At 46.4% G+C, this 16,812-nt stretch overlaps 1 protein-coding gene across 1 annotated transcript in view; it reads right to left on the bottom strand.

Annotated features, from left to right (window-relative positions):
* CACNA2D4 (calcium voltage-gated channel auxiliary subunit alpha2delta 4) overlaps window positions 1–16,812 on the bottom strand; it is a 120,160-nt gene that overhangs the window by 98,016 nt on the left and 5,332 nt on the right. Inside the window, exons 3-9 of the mRNA XM_077783300.1 lie at window positions 11,817–11,933; window positions 10,282–10,341; window positions 8,038–8,200; window positions 4,421–4,552; window positions 3,495–3,555; window positions 2,886–3,036; window positions 1,192–1,266 (exon numbers count right to left, since the gene is read on the bottom strand). Coding sequence (XP_077639426.1) covers window positions 1,192–1,266; window positions 2,886–3,036; window positions 3,495–3,555; window positions 4,421–4,552; window positions 8,038–8,200; window positions 10,282–10,341; window positions 11,817–11,933 — 759 coding nt within the window. The remainder of the gene's footprint in view (window positions 1–1,191; window positions 1,267–2,885; window positions 3,037–3,494; window positions 3,556–4,420; window positions 4,553–8,037; window positions 8,201–10,281; window positions 10,342–11,816; window positions 11,934–16,812) is intronic.

Below are 16,812 nucleotides of genomic sequence, written 5' to 3' on the forward strand. Positions count from 1 at the left end.
AGTAAAAAAAAAGTTACAGATTAAAAAAAAAATAAACAACCTTAAAAACTCAACTTCACACATTCCAAACCTCTTCTTCAACTACTCAACTAACAAACCAAAATCTTTCACACTTTTAGTCTCACCAACTAACCCTATCAAGGAATGAGTTGCAGGCAGGGTTCCCTTTGACCAGGGCAGGAAGGGGAAGCACAGCAAAGGCTGCACCCATGCATCTCCAGGAGGACTGCATTTCTCAGTCTCTGACAACCCATGGAAGGGGCAAAACTACTGGAAATCTGACTTTCCCTTATCTGCTCCTTCAGGAAAAAAAAACAACATCCTATGCACCCAAAAGCGACAGGATGGGGAAAAAGAAAAATTTGTATGCTTGTCTATGACTTCAGCAGCGTTGATCTGCTTATATTAAACCCTCTCTGGAAGATAGTGTCCAGAATGTTTGGGAATCCTTTGGGAATTCCTGCAAAGACATCAGTAGTCCTAGTCTATGGCCTAGGGCTAATCTGGAAAAGAAATCTGGCTGTTGAAGGCATATAGGGAATGTAGTAATACAAACCCTAAATATATAGGGATGTAGTACATACAATATTCCTATGTAGATATATATATCAGGTTCTAGTAATACAAACCCAAATAAAAAAAAATTGAAAGAAGAAGAAGGAAAACAAAACAGGGAGAGAAGATAAAAATAGCAGTCAATCAGGAGGGTGGTGGAACAGGCTGGCCGCAGGCTGGCCACCTCGGGCTGCTGAACCCTCCTGGATCAGAGCAGCAAAACCCCTCCTCAGAGAGGGCTTGCTAGCACTCCACCTTGATGAAGGATCCGGCCAGGCTGAGAACATACTCACAAGCTAAAGACTGATTGCTCTCATTTCTGAGGGCTGAGGATGTCTAAGATGGAGACCTTCTGCCCTCTGCACCCAGTTTTTAATAAGGCAGGCTGGGCTAGGTCTGCTGGTGGTGGGGACACAGGGGAGCTGTGGCTGCTGCTCACCCACCAGCTGATCTCGTGTCACAGCAGCTTGGGCAGTTCAGGGTGAGCCACAGGACACAGCACTGAACTGGTGCTGGCTTCTGAAATGCAAACCCTGTTCCTTGCCCCTGGAGTTTCATCTCACAGCATCTCAACCCCATGCTCTGCCTGCATGAAGAGAGCTACCCAAGTCACACTGAGAGGGGCCTGATACTCACCTCTCTGTTATCTCTGTCTGCTTGGACCAGGATACCCTTAAAACAGGGCTCGATAAAATGAACATAATCATTGTACTGCAAAGAGAAAATGAGAAGAAAGGGGTTGTTATGGGAGAAAATTCACAAAATGGGTTCACGTCCTAGGTACATGTTCAGAAAGCAGCATGCAACATTATGCCTTCTCATACCCATTTCCCTTAAAAATTGTTTATAGTTATCATGGCAAACTAAGATTTTGATGACTCTTCTGTTTGTTTGAATACCATATTAATTACAGTGTTTTGCTGAGTTCTAGCTGAACATATCTACACATACAAAGTTAGGTTTTGTTTTTTTTTCCCCCACCCACAACACAAAGCTTTTATCCCCACTTTATGAACTTGTATCCCTGGCCTTGCTTCTAGCACTTTTTGCACGTAGTTTTCACTTCTGGAGACTTTGAGTGCCAGCCACCAGCTGAACCTTGTAACCTGAAGTTTGAAGCCCCTGGTGCATGGCTGAACAATAACAAACCAGGTCAGCACATGTCCACTGGACTGGGATAATTAGAGGAGTGGATGATTCTAGGCTGTGACATGCAAGGTAAAGCTTGGTAAGGCCCTGTGAACCTTTTCCTGCAAGGTTCAGGAGAGTGCAATTCCTAAGAGGCCACAATTCCTGAGATGCTCAGCTGATACTAAGAACTTAGGTCAGGCTATAATGTCTCTGAGCCAGCAGGCTCTTGGTGGGAGTGCAGTAAAGGAATATACATACACACACACACACACACACACACACACATATATATATATATATATATATATATATATATATATATATATATATATATATATATAAGCATGGTATTTCTGGGATTGTTTTTGAAGAACAGATGATATTTCAAACTCCTTAATGACTCCCCTCCATTTTTCTGCCAACACTGTTCACTCTTCCATCTGTCCAGTCATATAAAGACAGAATTGTTGCCACTGGAGTTTCTAATTAGCTAACATAAGAAGCTATCAACAAAAAGCAAAATTTATATCTCAGTGACTGTGCCCTGGCAAGCTATCATAGAAAGAAGCCTTGGGAAGGAGATGGTGTTTGAATTAGCTTTGAAAATTAGAAGGCAAGGAGCCTTTAACATAGCACCAGTCTTGCTATGAGTCATGGAAAGAAGTTTTGCTTTCTGTGGCCAGTGGTGCTGGTTCTCTGTGGGTAACCAGCCCATCCTCACCCTGCCAGGGCTCAAAAAAGAAGAGATTAACACTGAAGCTTCCTGACCAAGCTCCATGCAGCCCAGCTGATTGACTCAGAACTGTAAGGGCAGCCTTGCAGGATGCTGGTGCACAAAAAGGCATATGGTGGTAGTTTTCTAGCCTGGCAACATTATCCTGAGGCTTACACTGCTGCTGCTGGACCCAAATACAGTGTTATGGCAAGCTAGGTGAATTATTATCTCAGGTGTCTCTCTGCAGCCCTCTATTATCTGTTGTAGTCACATCCCTAAGAAAGCAAAAAGATGCAGCCAGCATCGTCTGTGGAGGAGAGATGAAATGACCTGGCAGCCACCCTGCTGACCACACAAAGCTGCCTTCCCAAGGGTCATCTGGGCAACTTCCATATATAAGTGCTGCTGGAGGTAGGTCACTGTGATTTGCTGAGGGAAAGGAGGCACCAGAGGCCAGCTCAGCCTGGAATGGAGGCAGACATACTGCAATGATGTTGACAAAGTCATTTTCTCCCAGAGTATCCAAAATGGTGATGATGGTGTGCTTGGCAATGGTCATCCTCAGGCCCTTCATGCTGCCACTGACATCCACAATGATGACAATGTCCTTGGGAGAGGTGGCTGCTTGGATGTACCTGCAGAACAAAGTGCACCAGGAAGCAGGGTGAGAGCCAGGGAGGAGCAATGCTGGGCATGCTGCTGTCACCGTGCCAGCCACAGCACCGCGTGCACAGCCACCTCACTTCCTCCTTGGGAAGTGCTGAGCCTACTGCAGACATACATCCAAGAGTGACCAATGGTAAAGTCTGCTTTAGCCATGCTGAGCAGACTGAGTAAACACACCACAGTTCTGAAACCTAAATATCCTCAGCACCTCCCAGTCACAGAAGTGTAATTTCCATGTGGCACATGTTAGAAGCCACAGGGAAAACTGCTGCTGGCAGGGCTTCCCAACCTGCTATTACCTTTGTTTATGTACCCCCCCATCTCTTGCAGGACCACCACAGGACATTAACTCACCAAGGTGTGACCTTGGAGAAGGGGGAGAGAGGAAGGATGAAAGGTGCTTTGGCCAAGTCTCTCCAAACCTTACCAGCCACGATTTCTGCAGTCAAAGGAGATGACTCCGTTCTCATCTGGTAGCCACTTTATTCCTGAAGAGAGCAGCAAGAGAAGCAATCAGCACACACAGGCAGGAAGGCACCTGCTCCCCAGGCAGCTGCATTGCTGCTGTTCCCTGGCTGCCCCAGGGAGCACACGAGGCTGGCCAGCCACAGCAGTGGCCGCTCTGCAGAAATAGAAGCAGAGCTGCTCGGTCTTGGGCGGTTCTGAGTAAACTGTTTATTAAGTTTCTCTTAAAAAAATGCACCTAGGCACAGTCTGTTTGACTGCAAAGCAACTGCTTGTACTTGGAGTTTTTTGTCACTTTGAGGTGGTTCACAACAACAGAGAGGTGGTGGAGAACATAAAAAAGCAGCAGCAGTGAGTGGGATGCATCCCAGATTCCCTGCTAGAGGCTCTGCTCACAGCCATCTCTGCTTTCAGCTTCCCCAGCACGTGCCAGGTCACAGAACAAGGGCATGCAGCCATCTGACCAGGTGGCACCAGGCAGGCTGCAGCTGCAGAGCTGCACTGGTTCCTGCAAGCACAGGACCTCCCTCCCATGCTGTGACCTAACGTGCCACTCACAGCTGGATGCCCAGTCAGGCTGGCCAGCTGCATCTGCCAGTGTGTCAGAGAGACCTTGGTCACCACTGAAACCCACAGGGGAGCCCTGCTATGGTGTTTTGAGAGCTTTTTGGAAGACCCCTGCCAGCAGACTCCTCTGGGGTTGTGTGAGCAATGTGCCTGAGTGGCTGGTTCTAAGTGGTTTATGCCTGCAGAATAACTCCTTCAGCCTTATCAGCCCACTCTGCTCACTGCATCCTGCCCTTCTCGGGGCTGGGATGGCCCCAGACTTCCCAGATTGGATTCTTCCATGCACAGACCAAAGAGCAAAGCCATTCTCTACTCTTTTACCTGGGTACAGCCTGAAGAATCCAGTGGAGCTGCCAAAGTACTGCCAGGTCAGTGTGGGATCCCTTTCAAAGTTGTCCACAAAAATAGGATTGAGGGCTTCTGACATGTAAACTCCATTGAGTATGGCAGGGTCTGTGGGAGAAAACTGTGTAAAAGAAGGGAGGACATCCACCATCCCTGATGGAGGAGAGGGATGGGAACAAAGGCAGCTTCAGGAGGATTGCAACCTTGTCCAAAGCTTTACATTGATTCCATTCCCTGTCAATTCGTGTGAGTCCTGGAGGCCAGGCCACCATTGGTCACTGCAGGTGATCTCAGCTTGGTCAGACACTATTAACCCCATTCCTCTTTCCAGCCTTGTCTGCCCTTGAGCCCTACATCTGGTTGGAATAATGATCTCAGAGGCCCAGGGAGGCCAGCACAACGCTGAGCACAGCTGGCACAGCCCACAGGCAGCACTCAGCTGCTGCCTGACAGGGGATGTGTGGCTCTTGAGAAGCAGCAGCCTGATGCATCACTGAGAGCCTTTCTATAGGACTGTCTAAATTTATACTAGGTATAATTACCTAAGGCAGAGGAGCCCTAGGATTTACACAGTTGCTCTCTCTCTTCTTTCCCTTATCAAATCTTTCTTGTCTTCTTTGCCTGCCCTTTGCTTGACAAAGCCTGGGCTGTCCTACCATGCCCCCATCTCCTCAGAATAGCGAGAAACAACACTCACTTTTAACATTTCAAAGGTTTACTAAGCCTTAACAAAATGCAACAAAAGACTGAATAAGGAAAAATTTATACTGCTGGGAGCATGGAACTAAACCACCATGTGCTCCCCCACAAAATGCCTGCTCCACCTTTTATACTTTTGGTGTAAAAGGTATAAAAGAATCACAGAATCACAGAATAATGAGGTTGGAAGAGACCTCTAAGATCATCAAGTCCAATCAATGCCCTAACACATCAACTACACTATAGCACCCAGTGCCACGTCCAGTCTTTTTTAAAACACATCCAGAGATGGTGATTCTACTGCCTCCCTGGGAATGCAATTCCAGTATTTTATTATTCTTTCAGTGCAAGTTTTTTTCCTAAAATCAGGTAACCCTAGCCCCTACCAAAGTCCATCAGTCAACTCTTCCTTGTCATCCATTGGTGGAGATTGAGAGGAACGATGGATTTGTCTTTACAAACAAACTGTGGGTCTGCTGGTAGATAAAACTAGCACTGAGAGAAAAAAGAAACAATGTGAGAGATTCCATTGATTGATGAATGGAAAAAGATATTTGCCTTTACAAATAAACTGTAGGTTTGCTGATGGATGAAACTGGACATTGAAGGATGAAAGAAACAATGGGGGAAAACCCTAAATTCCATAAGAATTAAAAATTAAAAGGGAGGGTTATACATTAGAGGGGAATCTTTGGTATCAGGCATTCTGGGAAGTCTGTACCTCTCAAGAACTTCAGCCAATGGGAAAGAGAGAAGGGAAATGTGGCCAGGAAATTGGGATAAAAAGGAGGCTGTGTCCTCCAAAAATTGGAGACACCCAAGGGGAATGCCCCATGGCCTCTCCGTTTATTCGAATAAAGTAAAAGGACTCCTCTGTCTCCTTTTTGGACATGAACTTCTGATGTTTGTGGATTCATTTTCCTGACAAGATCACTTTCTTGCAGTTTGATGGGAGGTCAGGTGTTGCCATGCCACGCCTCCCAGTAACAAGCCTGCCCTCCTCCCAAGTACTCCGGCCACCACAGTGAGCTGGTGGCAACAATACAAGGGGGAGGGAAAGGGGACTGTGGGGAGAACATATCACAACAGCATAACTACACATCAATAGAGCTTCTCTTATCATCCTGTCTTAGGTTGGAAATAGGGGAATAATTCTATTCCTATCTGGTAGGGTGGGGCAATTATCTTCTGTTCACTGGGCAGTTTTCTTTATCTCTTCCACAACCCATCCTCCCTCCAGGAGATCTTTTCTGTTCATGGGCCATTAATTATTAATTATCCTCTGTTCATGGGCCAGTGATAAATAAAATTCCATCATCTCATGGGGAGATGCTTTGCCCAGGGGGAGGAGCCAAGCATTCCTACCTGGATATAATCAGAGCTTTGGAACACCACAGCAGCCTTTTCCACTGGATTCCCAATGGAAGACCAGGCCCAACTACACCACCACTGGATCTTCAGAGGAACACTGCACCCTTCTGCAGGATCCCTGCTCCAGCAGAACCACAGCTGGCACTGCAGGAAGACTGCATCCACCATTTAATGGGACTGCTACCAACACACTGACCAACAGGTGTCAGGTCATATTCTGACTCTGTCAGTGTTTTTTTGTTTGTTTGTTTGTACTATTACATTAGGGGTTTTTTTTAGGGTTTTTTTTGTTTGTTTGGGTTTTTTTAGTTTTCCTAGTAAAGAACTGTTATTCCTATTCCCGTATCTTTGCCTGAGAGCCTTTTAATTTCAAAATCATAATAATCTGGAGGGAGGGGGTTTACATTTCCCATTTCAGGGGAGGCTCCTACCTCCCTTAAGCAGACAGGTGTCTTTTCAAACCAAGACACATACACATAATACTCATCCCTTAATTGTGAGAGCCAACCATCATATTACCCATCGATAACAGAATCAACAGGAAGCTGCAGAATCCAAGAACTCCTAGGAGGCAGTGTATATTTGGTGTCTGTGTTGACTCACTGCCTCAGGAGACCAAAGAACAACAGCAGTAGAAACAGTGAATCATGAGAAACTGGTCATTGTAGGATTAACTGTATTAGTATTGAAAAGGGTGGGGCTTTCACCTACCACCTGCTGTTTAGTCACTTTACTAAAAGCAGTTTTGTCAAAATGAGGCAAAAACTGAACTGTGGCTCCCCAGGGATGAGGCCAAAGTCAGTCCTGCAGGAAGGCAGAGCGAGCACTGCGGGACGTGGGCATGGAAGCAGCCCTCCTCCTCCATCTCCTGCTCATCCTGCAGCCTCAGCCAGAGGAGCTACTTGGGTCATGGTGAGGTGTAGGGGCAAGAAATCAGCTGGCTGGGCAGTGCCTCTCTGCTGTTTGACCACCTCTCTCTATACTGAGAGAGGGTAGCAGCCTCCTTTGCACAGTTCTGCTGTACCTAGCCACAGCCAGCTCTGCTGGGCACTCTGTTGTGAGCAAGATTTTAGGGTCTGGGGCTGCCAGAGCAGATAGAACTGATTTGAAATCACGGGAGAAATAGAACTTTATTGTGTCTCTAAAAAAGAGCAGTTGTGAGCACTGTCACCAATGAGATGCCTGACAACTAGAGGCCGTGATAGAGCCAACTCTTCAATGCGACAATTGCCAATAAAGTCTCATCTCAGTTTATCTCACAGCACCTTTGGTTGGGTGGAGGGGCTGTAGGAGAATACACTGCCTGTCTGAGATGGAGGCCTGTCCACTACGAGAGGGTTTCCAAGGGCAGATTGTACCTAAGCCCTGTCACAGTGACAGCACATACTGTCTCTTAGGACAGCAGCTTTCCAGCCATGTTTTTATATTTTTCCCTCAGTTAGTTATTTTTCTATTCCCATCCTTGTTTCCAGTACTGCTGCTGGCAATTTCCATACCAGCAGTGAGTAGGCAGAGGCCATTACCTTTGTTGTAGACGTTGGTGGGCAGCTGGATATCACTGTAGGTTGTGTTCACCAGCAGGTTATTGAAATGCTCATTTGGCTCCAGAATGAATTCATCCCCAAGCTCCACGTAATTGTCATTTTCATCCTTATCGTTAATCAGGAGAGAGTTGTAGTAATCAAACTGTTGACGAAGACAATGGAAAAAATAAAGAAAAAGAGAATAGCACAGACTATTACCAGCACTGCCAGGGGTGGGGAGAAACACTCTTTAAAACAAAGCGGGGACATATGGAGAATCAGGGCTTCAAAGAGGATCAAAGTGAGCCACAAACAAGCTATTACCAACTGGAAGTGTCAAGCTGCCCAAATGATGGGTTCTGGCCAGTTTGTTGTTGTCATGTGTCCATATGACCAATGCCAGGAGCATTGCTTAAGAGCCACTTAAGAGCACAGGGGCAGGATGGCAGCCTCCTGTGCCCCTCAGACGTATTTAGGGGATTTGGGGAAAGGTGAAGGGTCTTACGGGGTCTGGCTCCCAGGTTTACTACAGGACACAGCAGCTGTCCCTTGCTGAGCTCACTGCTGGGGGACATCCAGCTGGAATCATCCCCTCACTCTGGCACTCCAAGTAGCAGGGACCTGAGCTGACTTTCAGCCACAGTGTCTGGTGACAGTATTGAAATCACAACTCTGTTGCCCACCATTAGAAAATCTTGGATGAATAGGCAGAGACTGCCATGGCAGGAATACAGGCATGTAGCTGGTTCATTTGTAGGAAAAAGGCTCAAATAGGATTTGAGCTCAGACCTGGTGTATTCCTTAGCGAACTGGAACTTTGCAGAATTTTTTTTTTTGTCCTGGGTTTTTTTCTTCCTGTCTTTGGCTAGATCTCAGGGCTGAGACATGCATGCCATTAGCAGACTGCTTGTGATTTCTCATGATTCCTTTTACCCCAGTAACATCTACTTGTGAGTATATCAAAAGCACATTAAAACAAATTAACAGAGAGGGGGAAAAGCCGTGTTGCTGTTAACTGAGGCTGTGGTAGAAGGTAGCTGGTGGCAGGTCACTTTGTGAAGCACATGCTTGCCTGTGCTGCTGTGTCCCCCCCTTGGGGAGCTTTCCCAGGAGAGATTACCCTGCTCCCCCCAGCAGGGCCTGATTAAAGCCAACCTGGCAGAGATCACTTCTCTCCTGGCAGAGCCCTGACGTGGAGCTGAAGGGACAGACACCAGCTGGGTGTGTAGGCACTCACCCAGAGCAAAGCATCAAGCAGAAGGTGCTCAAAGACAATGCAGTGTCTCCCCCACCCATGAAGGTCACTGGGGATTTACCATCTACAGTCACTTTAGGGCGTTCTTTGTCCTTGGATAACCTATGTTTTTAAGATGTTTTTGCTGACTTTATCTGAGCCAGGGTTTATGTAAGGATTAGAGTTCAAGCACTAGCAACACTCCGAGTGTGCAAATACAACTCACCCATGCCCCTTATTGTGAATGCAGCTGACCCAACTAACATGGCTAATGGGACTCTTTCAAAAAAAAAGGAAAAAGTGAGACGAAATTAGTAACCAGCTTGATTTCGAGGAGTGTTTTAATTTTTCCTAGCATTGAGACATGTACTTGCAGGGGTAGCCTGTCCTGTTAAGGCGTCTGTGCTTGTACTGTGTATAGAGGAATTTCTTCCACAGCTTCCCTCACCAGCAATAATCCCACAGTTTGGCCACAACAAATAGTTATTAAGAGAAAGCCAATTATCCAAATTGCTTGGACAGCACCAAACTTTCACCTTAAGGGAAGTCCTGACGAGTGGGTGTCTGTCTGGTACAGAAAAGATGATGGGAGCTGTTAAGAAAGATGGTGAGAAACTCAGTTCATTTGGATTAACGGTTTGCTGTGGTATTTGTAACAGCATCCTCCTCATTGTTCATTCACACTCAATTTTTAGCTCATTTTCCAGTCAAGTAACCCACAAAGTGCTGGCTAATTTGCACTAAAACGTCACATAATAACAGTGTTGGCCGTGCAGTAAAAGTAATGCCAATAATATCACACAGCCCAACGTCTTCCTAAATCCTTCCCCTCCCAGAGCCAATGGGACGAATCTTTTTGGTGTTCCTAGGTTTGGGATCTGCCAAGGATGTCTCTTACTTGCAGCAGCCTCTGAGTGTCCTGCAGACAAGGCAGTTCCTGAGCTGCCCAGGAGCCTGAGGGGTGGGTTCTGGATGTGTGCCACGTTTGTCACTGACCAGGAGAAACTCACCTCCAGCGAGGAGTTGTACTCATGGTTCAGATCTGCATCTTCTGCTGCTTCCACCAGCCTCTAAATCAAGCACACAGAAAGGAAGGTGAGTGGGTGCTGTGGCAAAGCCCTCCAGAAGTTCTTCCAGCTGCATCAGTGATTGCCTCCTCCACCACAAGCATGTCTAGGGTTATAAACTTCCCTCTTTCCCTCCTTTCCTGCCGACCTGTCATTCTGTGCTACAATTTTACAGCTTGGAAGGTACATTATTTGCAGCTATTTATTGCCCAGTGTATTCACACCTACTTACTCCAGGGTCCCTGCTAAACCCCAGAGCAATTTTAGATATCACAGGACATGTACAAACAGAAACAGGTCCATTTAGAGAAACAACAGACAGATTTAATTTCATTTTCCACGAACCCTTCCAAAAAGCCATGGGAAAGGCATTTCAGCCCCAGCTTGATGTCAGTATCTCATCAAAGGAAAAGGCCTTGTGGGAGTCTCAGTCTGGTATTGTTACTGAGACAAAGACCATGACTGGATTTCGTAAAGGGCTTGGCAATGCTGTGGCCATTTATAAGCTCTTACCATTTATGGAAGGCAATAAAATCAGCCAGTCTTCTCCAGTATGATGCTTCAGGGCACTAATTCTCAGTTGGTACAGACTGGGAAGGGATCCAACTAAACATGCACATGTTTTCAAGGTTGCACAATCAGCAACAGTCTCAGCAAAACTAGGTTTTGCTCCTTCACAAAGGCAATCCAAGCACTGGAGAAGTCTGGCTAAGAATTTAATGTTATTGGCCAAAGCTCTGGGACTAAATATGCCCACATTTCACTTGGAGATTCAAATGATGTGTTTCTGGATGACTTTTCCACATTAGAAGCTTAAACAGTCAAGGCTCTGTGACTACAGAAATATGCTTTTCATAGTAGGTAAACACACAGGAATATGATAAATCCTTAGATGCAGGAAGCAAGAGGGGCCAGAACGATTACCTGCTCTGATCTCCCACACTGCAACAGCTACAGACCCCTTGCCACCTCCTCCACACTTCCCCCTGTACACAGCTGGAAATCCAAGCACCTTCCTTGCAGCCTGTGCTCAGGAGGTGGAGAAATTCCCCTTGAGCCACACACACAGCTGAAACAAGCCCCTAGTCTTCAGCCACCTGAGTGCATTATGGAAGGATGAACTGGATTTTTCACTTTTGAGAGGTCCCCCCCCCCTCCTTTTTTTTAAACAGCTTGTCTTCTAAGAGTGCTCATTCCCTCATATTTATTTCTAGACTTTGTTTTTGTCTTATTTTCTAATTTGAGCATAGGGAGAAGCCAGCATCCCCTTGTCTGAACGCCCACATCCTCCCACCAGTGTCTGCTTAAAGCTCAGCCTGAGCAGCCAGCTGCACCAGCAGGCTCTTGCTTGGGCAGGGAAGTCCTCACACAACCCCTGCACCCACACACTCCTGGTGCAGGCAGGAGGCCTGTGACTGCTGCTCTGGGGCTGGCAGGACACACATTCCTTCCCAAAGCCCCAAGGGCAGTGGTCATACCTCAACAGCTTCCACCTTCCTGCGGAGCATGCTCTCCATCTGCTCCGAGAACTTCTTCACCAGCTCCAAGCCATCCACCTCCTTGATTTTCAGAGTTGGCTCCACATCTTTGTACTTCTGCCCAGGGGAAGGAAAAAAATCCTGCTGAGCGGGAGGTTCTTGAGGAGAGGGATGAATCTATCATTGCTAACTGGGTATTGTTTTTGTGTTGAAACAACTGCTCTGATTTTATCACCTTCCATCTTTGTATTGCCCCCTTTTCCACCCCATAATTCAGGATGTGCAGATCAGTGGCCATAACTCAAAGCACTATGACCAAGTAGAAACAACTGAACCAACTGTGAGCTTGTGGCTGTTGAAAGGAGCAATGCACCTGAAGCTATTAGTACCTACAAATTAGAGAGAAGCAGAAGGCCAACTTTTAAAAAGCCAAACCATGCACTGTGATGACATCCACAACAGTATTATACACTTCACACACCTTAAGGCAGAGGGAAAAGCAAGGGAATGGAGCAATGTGCTGTCACTGCAGCTCCTACTATGTCATGTGTGTTTGGGGCCACTGGTGTCGTGGCAGTGCAGGGGCTGTCCTGCCCAGGGCCACCACATCTGTCAGGGAACTTGCCACGTCTCCAGCAAGAAGGGTCTGCTCAGTGCTTACAGGGGAGTCTGCCAAGGAAAGCTGAGATAGACAAGTATGATGCCACTTACTGGGCACCCAGGGGCATAATTTAGGCCAAGAGCACCACAGAGGCAATTCCCAAAACCAAGGAATTCTAAGCATGGCTACTTGGTGCTACCTCCATGGGGAGTATTGTAAAATGCAGGCGAACCCAATGGGAAGAAATGATGATGTCTGACTCCAGTTCAGAAGGATGAATGATTTCTTTATTATAACCATGCTATAATACATTAATATACTATTTAAATGAGATACTAAAACTACAAACCTACCTTTTCTAACTACCATATCTAACTCACTCACAACTTGTGGCCCTCTCTTGATAGTCCAGCCACAGGTGGGTTGGATTGGGCATCAGGCTCAAACAATCCTCACCAGAATCCAATCAAGGAATCACCCCAGGTAAACAATTCTCCAAACACATTCCACATGGGAAAAACAAGGAGCAGAAATAGAAATTGTTTTCTCTTTCTCTCTGTGCACCTCTATGTAAAATCCTGAGAGAGAGAGAGAAATGTGCTCACCACAGGGGAGAGGTCTATAATGAGGAGGATCTAGATCTGACAGCTTTAGAGATAACCAGTTTATTCTCATCAAGTTTCATATGGCATAGTAATTTAAAAAAACCCCAAGAGTACATCTAAACTGTGTAACCAAAATCTGCCTCCTTAAGTCTGCTCTTTTAAGACTGAATAAAATGGTTTTATTTCTCCTTTCCAAAAAATCCCACAGCTAACAGAGATTGCCAGAAAGAAAGATTAATGAAACCTGTGAAAGGACACAGGACAATCAACTTATTTCAGAAAAGACAGAGCCTTGTCTCCTGAGCAATGTGGAAACACAAAGGCAACCAATTACAATTCCCTGGTTCCTCATCATCAGTTTTGTCTGCAGTGTGCACAGCCCCCCTCCATCTTCACCTTGTGCTAGCATCAGAGCAGCAACCTCAGCCAGGGCTGGGCTTCTTGTGCTGGGAAAAAAAATGGGGTGGTGAAAAGGGCAAGGGGATGGCAGGGGCTGTAGTGACACTTCTGAGTTAGAGGGAAGCAGCAGGGGAAGGACTTTGCACGTCTTTAGGGTGAGCCTGTGGGGTCCCTTTTGTTCAAGAAGCTCCTTGACCATCCAGGAGGGTGGCTGGGCACAGGCAGAGGAAGAAATGCTTCTAAGATAAGGCAGGCAGAGGAGGTCAGACAGAAATAGCAGCAGCAGCATCCAGCCCACAGCAGGCATGGCAGGGAGGCTGCTCGCTCTGTCTGGCATGATGAACAGCAAGGGTTTTACTGGATTAAAAACGCCAGGCCTCGCATCCCCTCTGCTGGGGCTGGGAGCTGGGACAGGCAGGGGAAGCAGCAGGAGGGATTGAGCAGGAAGGCTGGGGTAACCATGCTGCCAGAAGAGAAATGTGCAGCCACAATCCCTGCCCATGGTGCCTGGCTGGTGCTGAGGCCGCAGCACACACCCAGCTGTGTCTGTCCCTTCAGCTCCACGTCAGGGCTCTGCCAGGAGAGACGTGATCTCTGCCAGGCTGGGCTTTAATCAGGCCCTGCTGGGGGGAGCAGGGTAATCTCTCCTGGGAAAGCTCCCCAAGGGGGGGACACAGCAGCACAGGCAAGCATGTGCTTCACAAAGTGACCTGCCACCAGCTACCTTCTACCACAGCCTCAGTTAACAGCAACACGGCTTTTCCCCCTCTCTGTTAATTTGTTTTAATGTGCTTTTGATATACTCACAAGTAGATGTTACTGGGGTAAAAGGAATCATGAGAAATCAAAAGCAGTCTGCTAATGGCATGCATGTCTCAGCCCTGAGATCTAGCCAAAGATAGGAAGAAAAAAACCCCAAGAAAAAAAAAAAATTCTGCAAAGTTCCAGTTCGCTAAGGAATACACCAGGTCTGAGCTCAAATTCTATTTGAGCCTTTTTCCTACAAATGAACCAGCTACATGCCTGTATTCCTGCCATGGCAGTCTCTGCCTATTCATCCAAGATTTTCTAATGGTGGGCAACAGAGTTGTGATTTCAATACTGTCACCAGACACTGTGGCTGAAAGTCAGCTCGGGTGCCTGCAGTTGGCCAGGATCATCCTGCACAACCTGTGCTTGGGGTTCAGGCTATCAGATCATTCTAAGTTACAGAACAGGAGTCAGGCTTGGGAGAACTGGATGGAAGGATCTGATGTTTGAAAAGAGGCCAAAAAGTTAGCTCAGCTCTAACAAAAACCTTTTCTTGTTCATCTAGCACTTAGCATTTCCTTAAAACAGCAGGAGCAAATCATTAAGATTCCCCTTCTGCCGTGACGGGGGTGGTGATTTAAAAGTAGACTATCCAGAATTCAGTATCCTAAGTTTTATCTGTGAACAGAGATATGTCACCAAATATATATTCTTGTTCCCACCTCCATAAAATTCAACCTATTGAAATACACAGTGCTGCATTACTCACTGCTAGTGGAACTAAATTAAGAGTGTGAAAGACATTCCTTTCATCTTCACCCAGGAAAGCGTCTTGACTGAACTTCTTGAGTTTGTCTGTTCTTTGCCATGTTTTTTGGGCTTTCTAATAACAGCAGGGCAAAGCTGTGATGCAGGGTAAAAGCCTACCCTTGGGGATTCAAGGGATGTCTGTTAGCTCACCAGGTCTCTAGGAATTATATAGCCTGGTAGAAAGTCAACTAATGGAGTTTGCAACATGATTTTAGGGTTCTTCTGGAGGAAACAAAAAGTCCAAAGAAAATTAAGCAAACTCAAAACCACAAAAGAAAGTTTATGACAAGTATTAAAGACAAGGCTTACATGCAAAGCATTCAGTAACTGAAAAATTATGACTCTCACAGCAACAATAAGCTGGTTACTTCAAGACCATTTGGCACAAGGGAGACATGAAATAAGATGCAAACTGAGATAACAGCACCTTCTGTATTTCCTCAAAGGCAAAATGCCTGTTGACTCAGACAAGCACTGAGAAAAGAAATCACCTGGATCTCTGTACTGTGCTCCCCAGCCTTCTGCTGGTCTGGGCACAACCAGGCATGCAAATAAATATTTGATGTGAAAAACAGGTAATAGCCCAAAAAAAGAGAAAGGTGCCCGGGGAGCAGGTAAATCCATGTGTTTAATTTCTAGACTTTGGTGGTTTTGGCTCCCCAGGCCTAACATCTGTGTCAATGAGATGATCTGCATAAAGTTATTTGGGGTCTGCCAGGGTGCACAAAAAAGATATTTAATAGTAAAAGATCTGTCTGCATCCACTTGTCATGCTGGAGGTGCCAAGGATGCAGTGGGAGCCCTCTTGGGATGGTCCCTGCTTTGAGATGATGAATTGTGAGAAGGTGCCCAAGCTACCTAAGGAAAAGGAGGCTGAGAGAACGACTGAAGTGAGTGCTGGCTGCTGCTCTCCTATTTCCTTATTTCCCAGGAAACAACAGGAGATGAAAAAGCTCAAGAAGTGGGGTTGAAAGATAAACTTGAACTGCTTAAACTGCTCAAGCTAAGATAGGGCAGAACACAACACAACATGAATTTAGGAGATGATTCTTTCCTGGAGTGTTTACAGAGCAAGGCTGGATCAAGCTCATCTGTACCCCCTGTTCAAAGTGACATTTTCCTTCTGAGTCACAGACACTGTCCCCTTTGCCTCTGGGACCTATGGCTTGGGGACTCCAGGGGACAACAGGCAATGCAGAAGCATCATCAAAACTGCTGAAATCCTAACTTTTGCCTGAATCCACATCCTGCTGCAGCTGCCTCACAGGTAGCGCAAGAAGAACCTTTATCAGGGCTGACAGCTTATTATTGCAGGGCGACTCTTTCCTCCCAAGCTTGGTGATGGATGCTGAAAGCCTGTCCTGGTCCAGCCTAGCAAAGTTAGTGCTGCAGGATATGATTCCTTACTCCAGGCAAAAAGCAGCACTCTGGGGACAGGGAAACAGGGCTTAGCAGCAAGGCAAGGAATGTGATACCCAAATCCTGTGTTTTGCATGGGATGTGGCTATAATTGCAAATATGAGGACACAAGTCAGACACCTAGAAGATGTAAGGAGCAACCCATGGCTTGTGTCAGAGAATCAGAGAAAGAGCAAAGAAAAAAGAACTGGATGGCCACAAACTGGAGTGTGCATTCCTTTGGATGGTCAGCAGCCACCAGTGCCCCAGAGCAGCACTTGGGAGGTGCAGAGCAGAGATCCCCAGGTCTGAAACAGGAACAGCCATTCACCACTGACTTAAGGAAACTTCTCTACAGCTTCAAAAGGGACCATTTGTTTAAAGCCCCTGGAGCTACACCCTTGAATGCTGGTAGAGAGTTTCCTGCAATAGT

This window comes from Lonchura striata, chromosome 5 (assembly GCF_046129695.1).
Source record: "Lonchura striata isolate bLonStr1 chromosome 5, bLonStr1.mat, whole genome shotgun sequence".
NCBI lineage: Eukaryota > Metazoa > Chordata > Aves > Passeriformes > Estrildidae > Lonchura > Lonchura striata.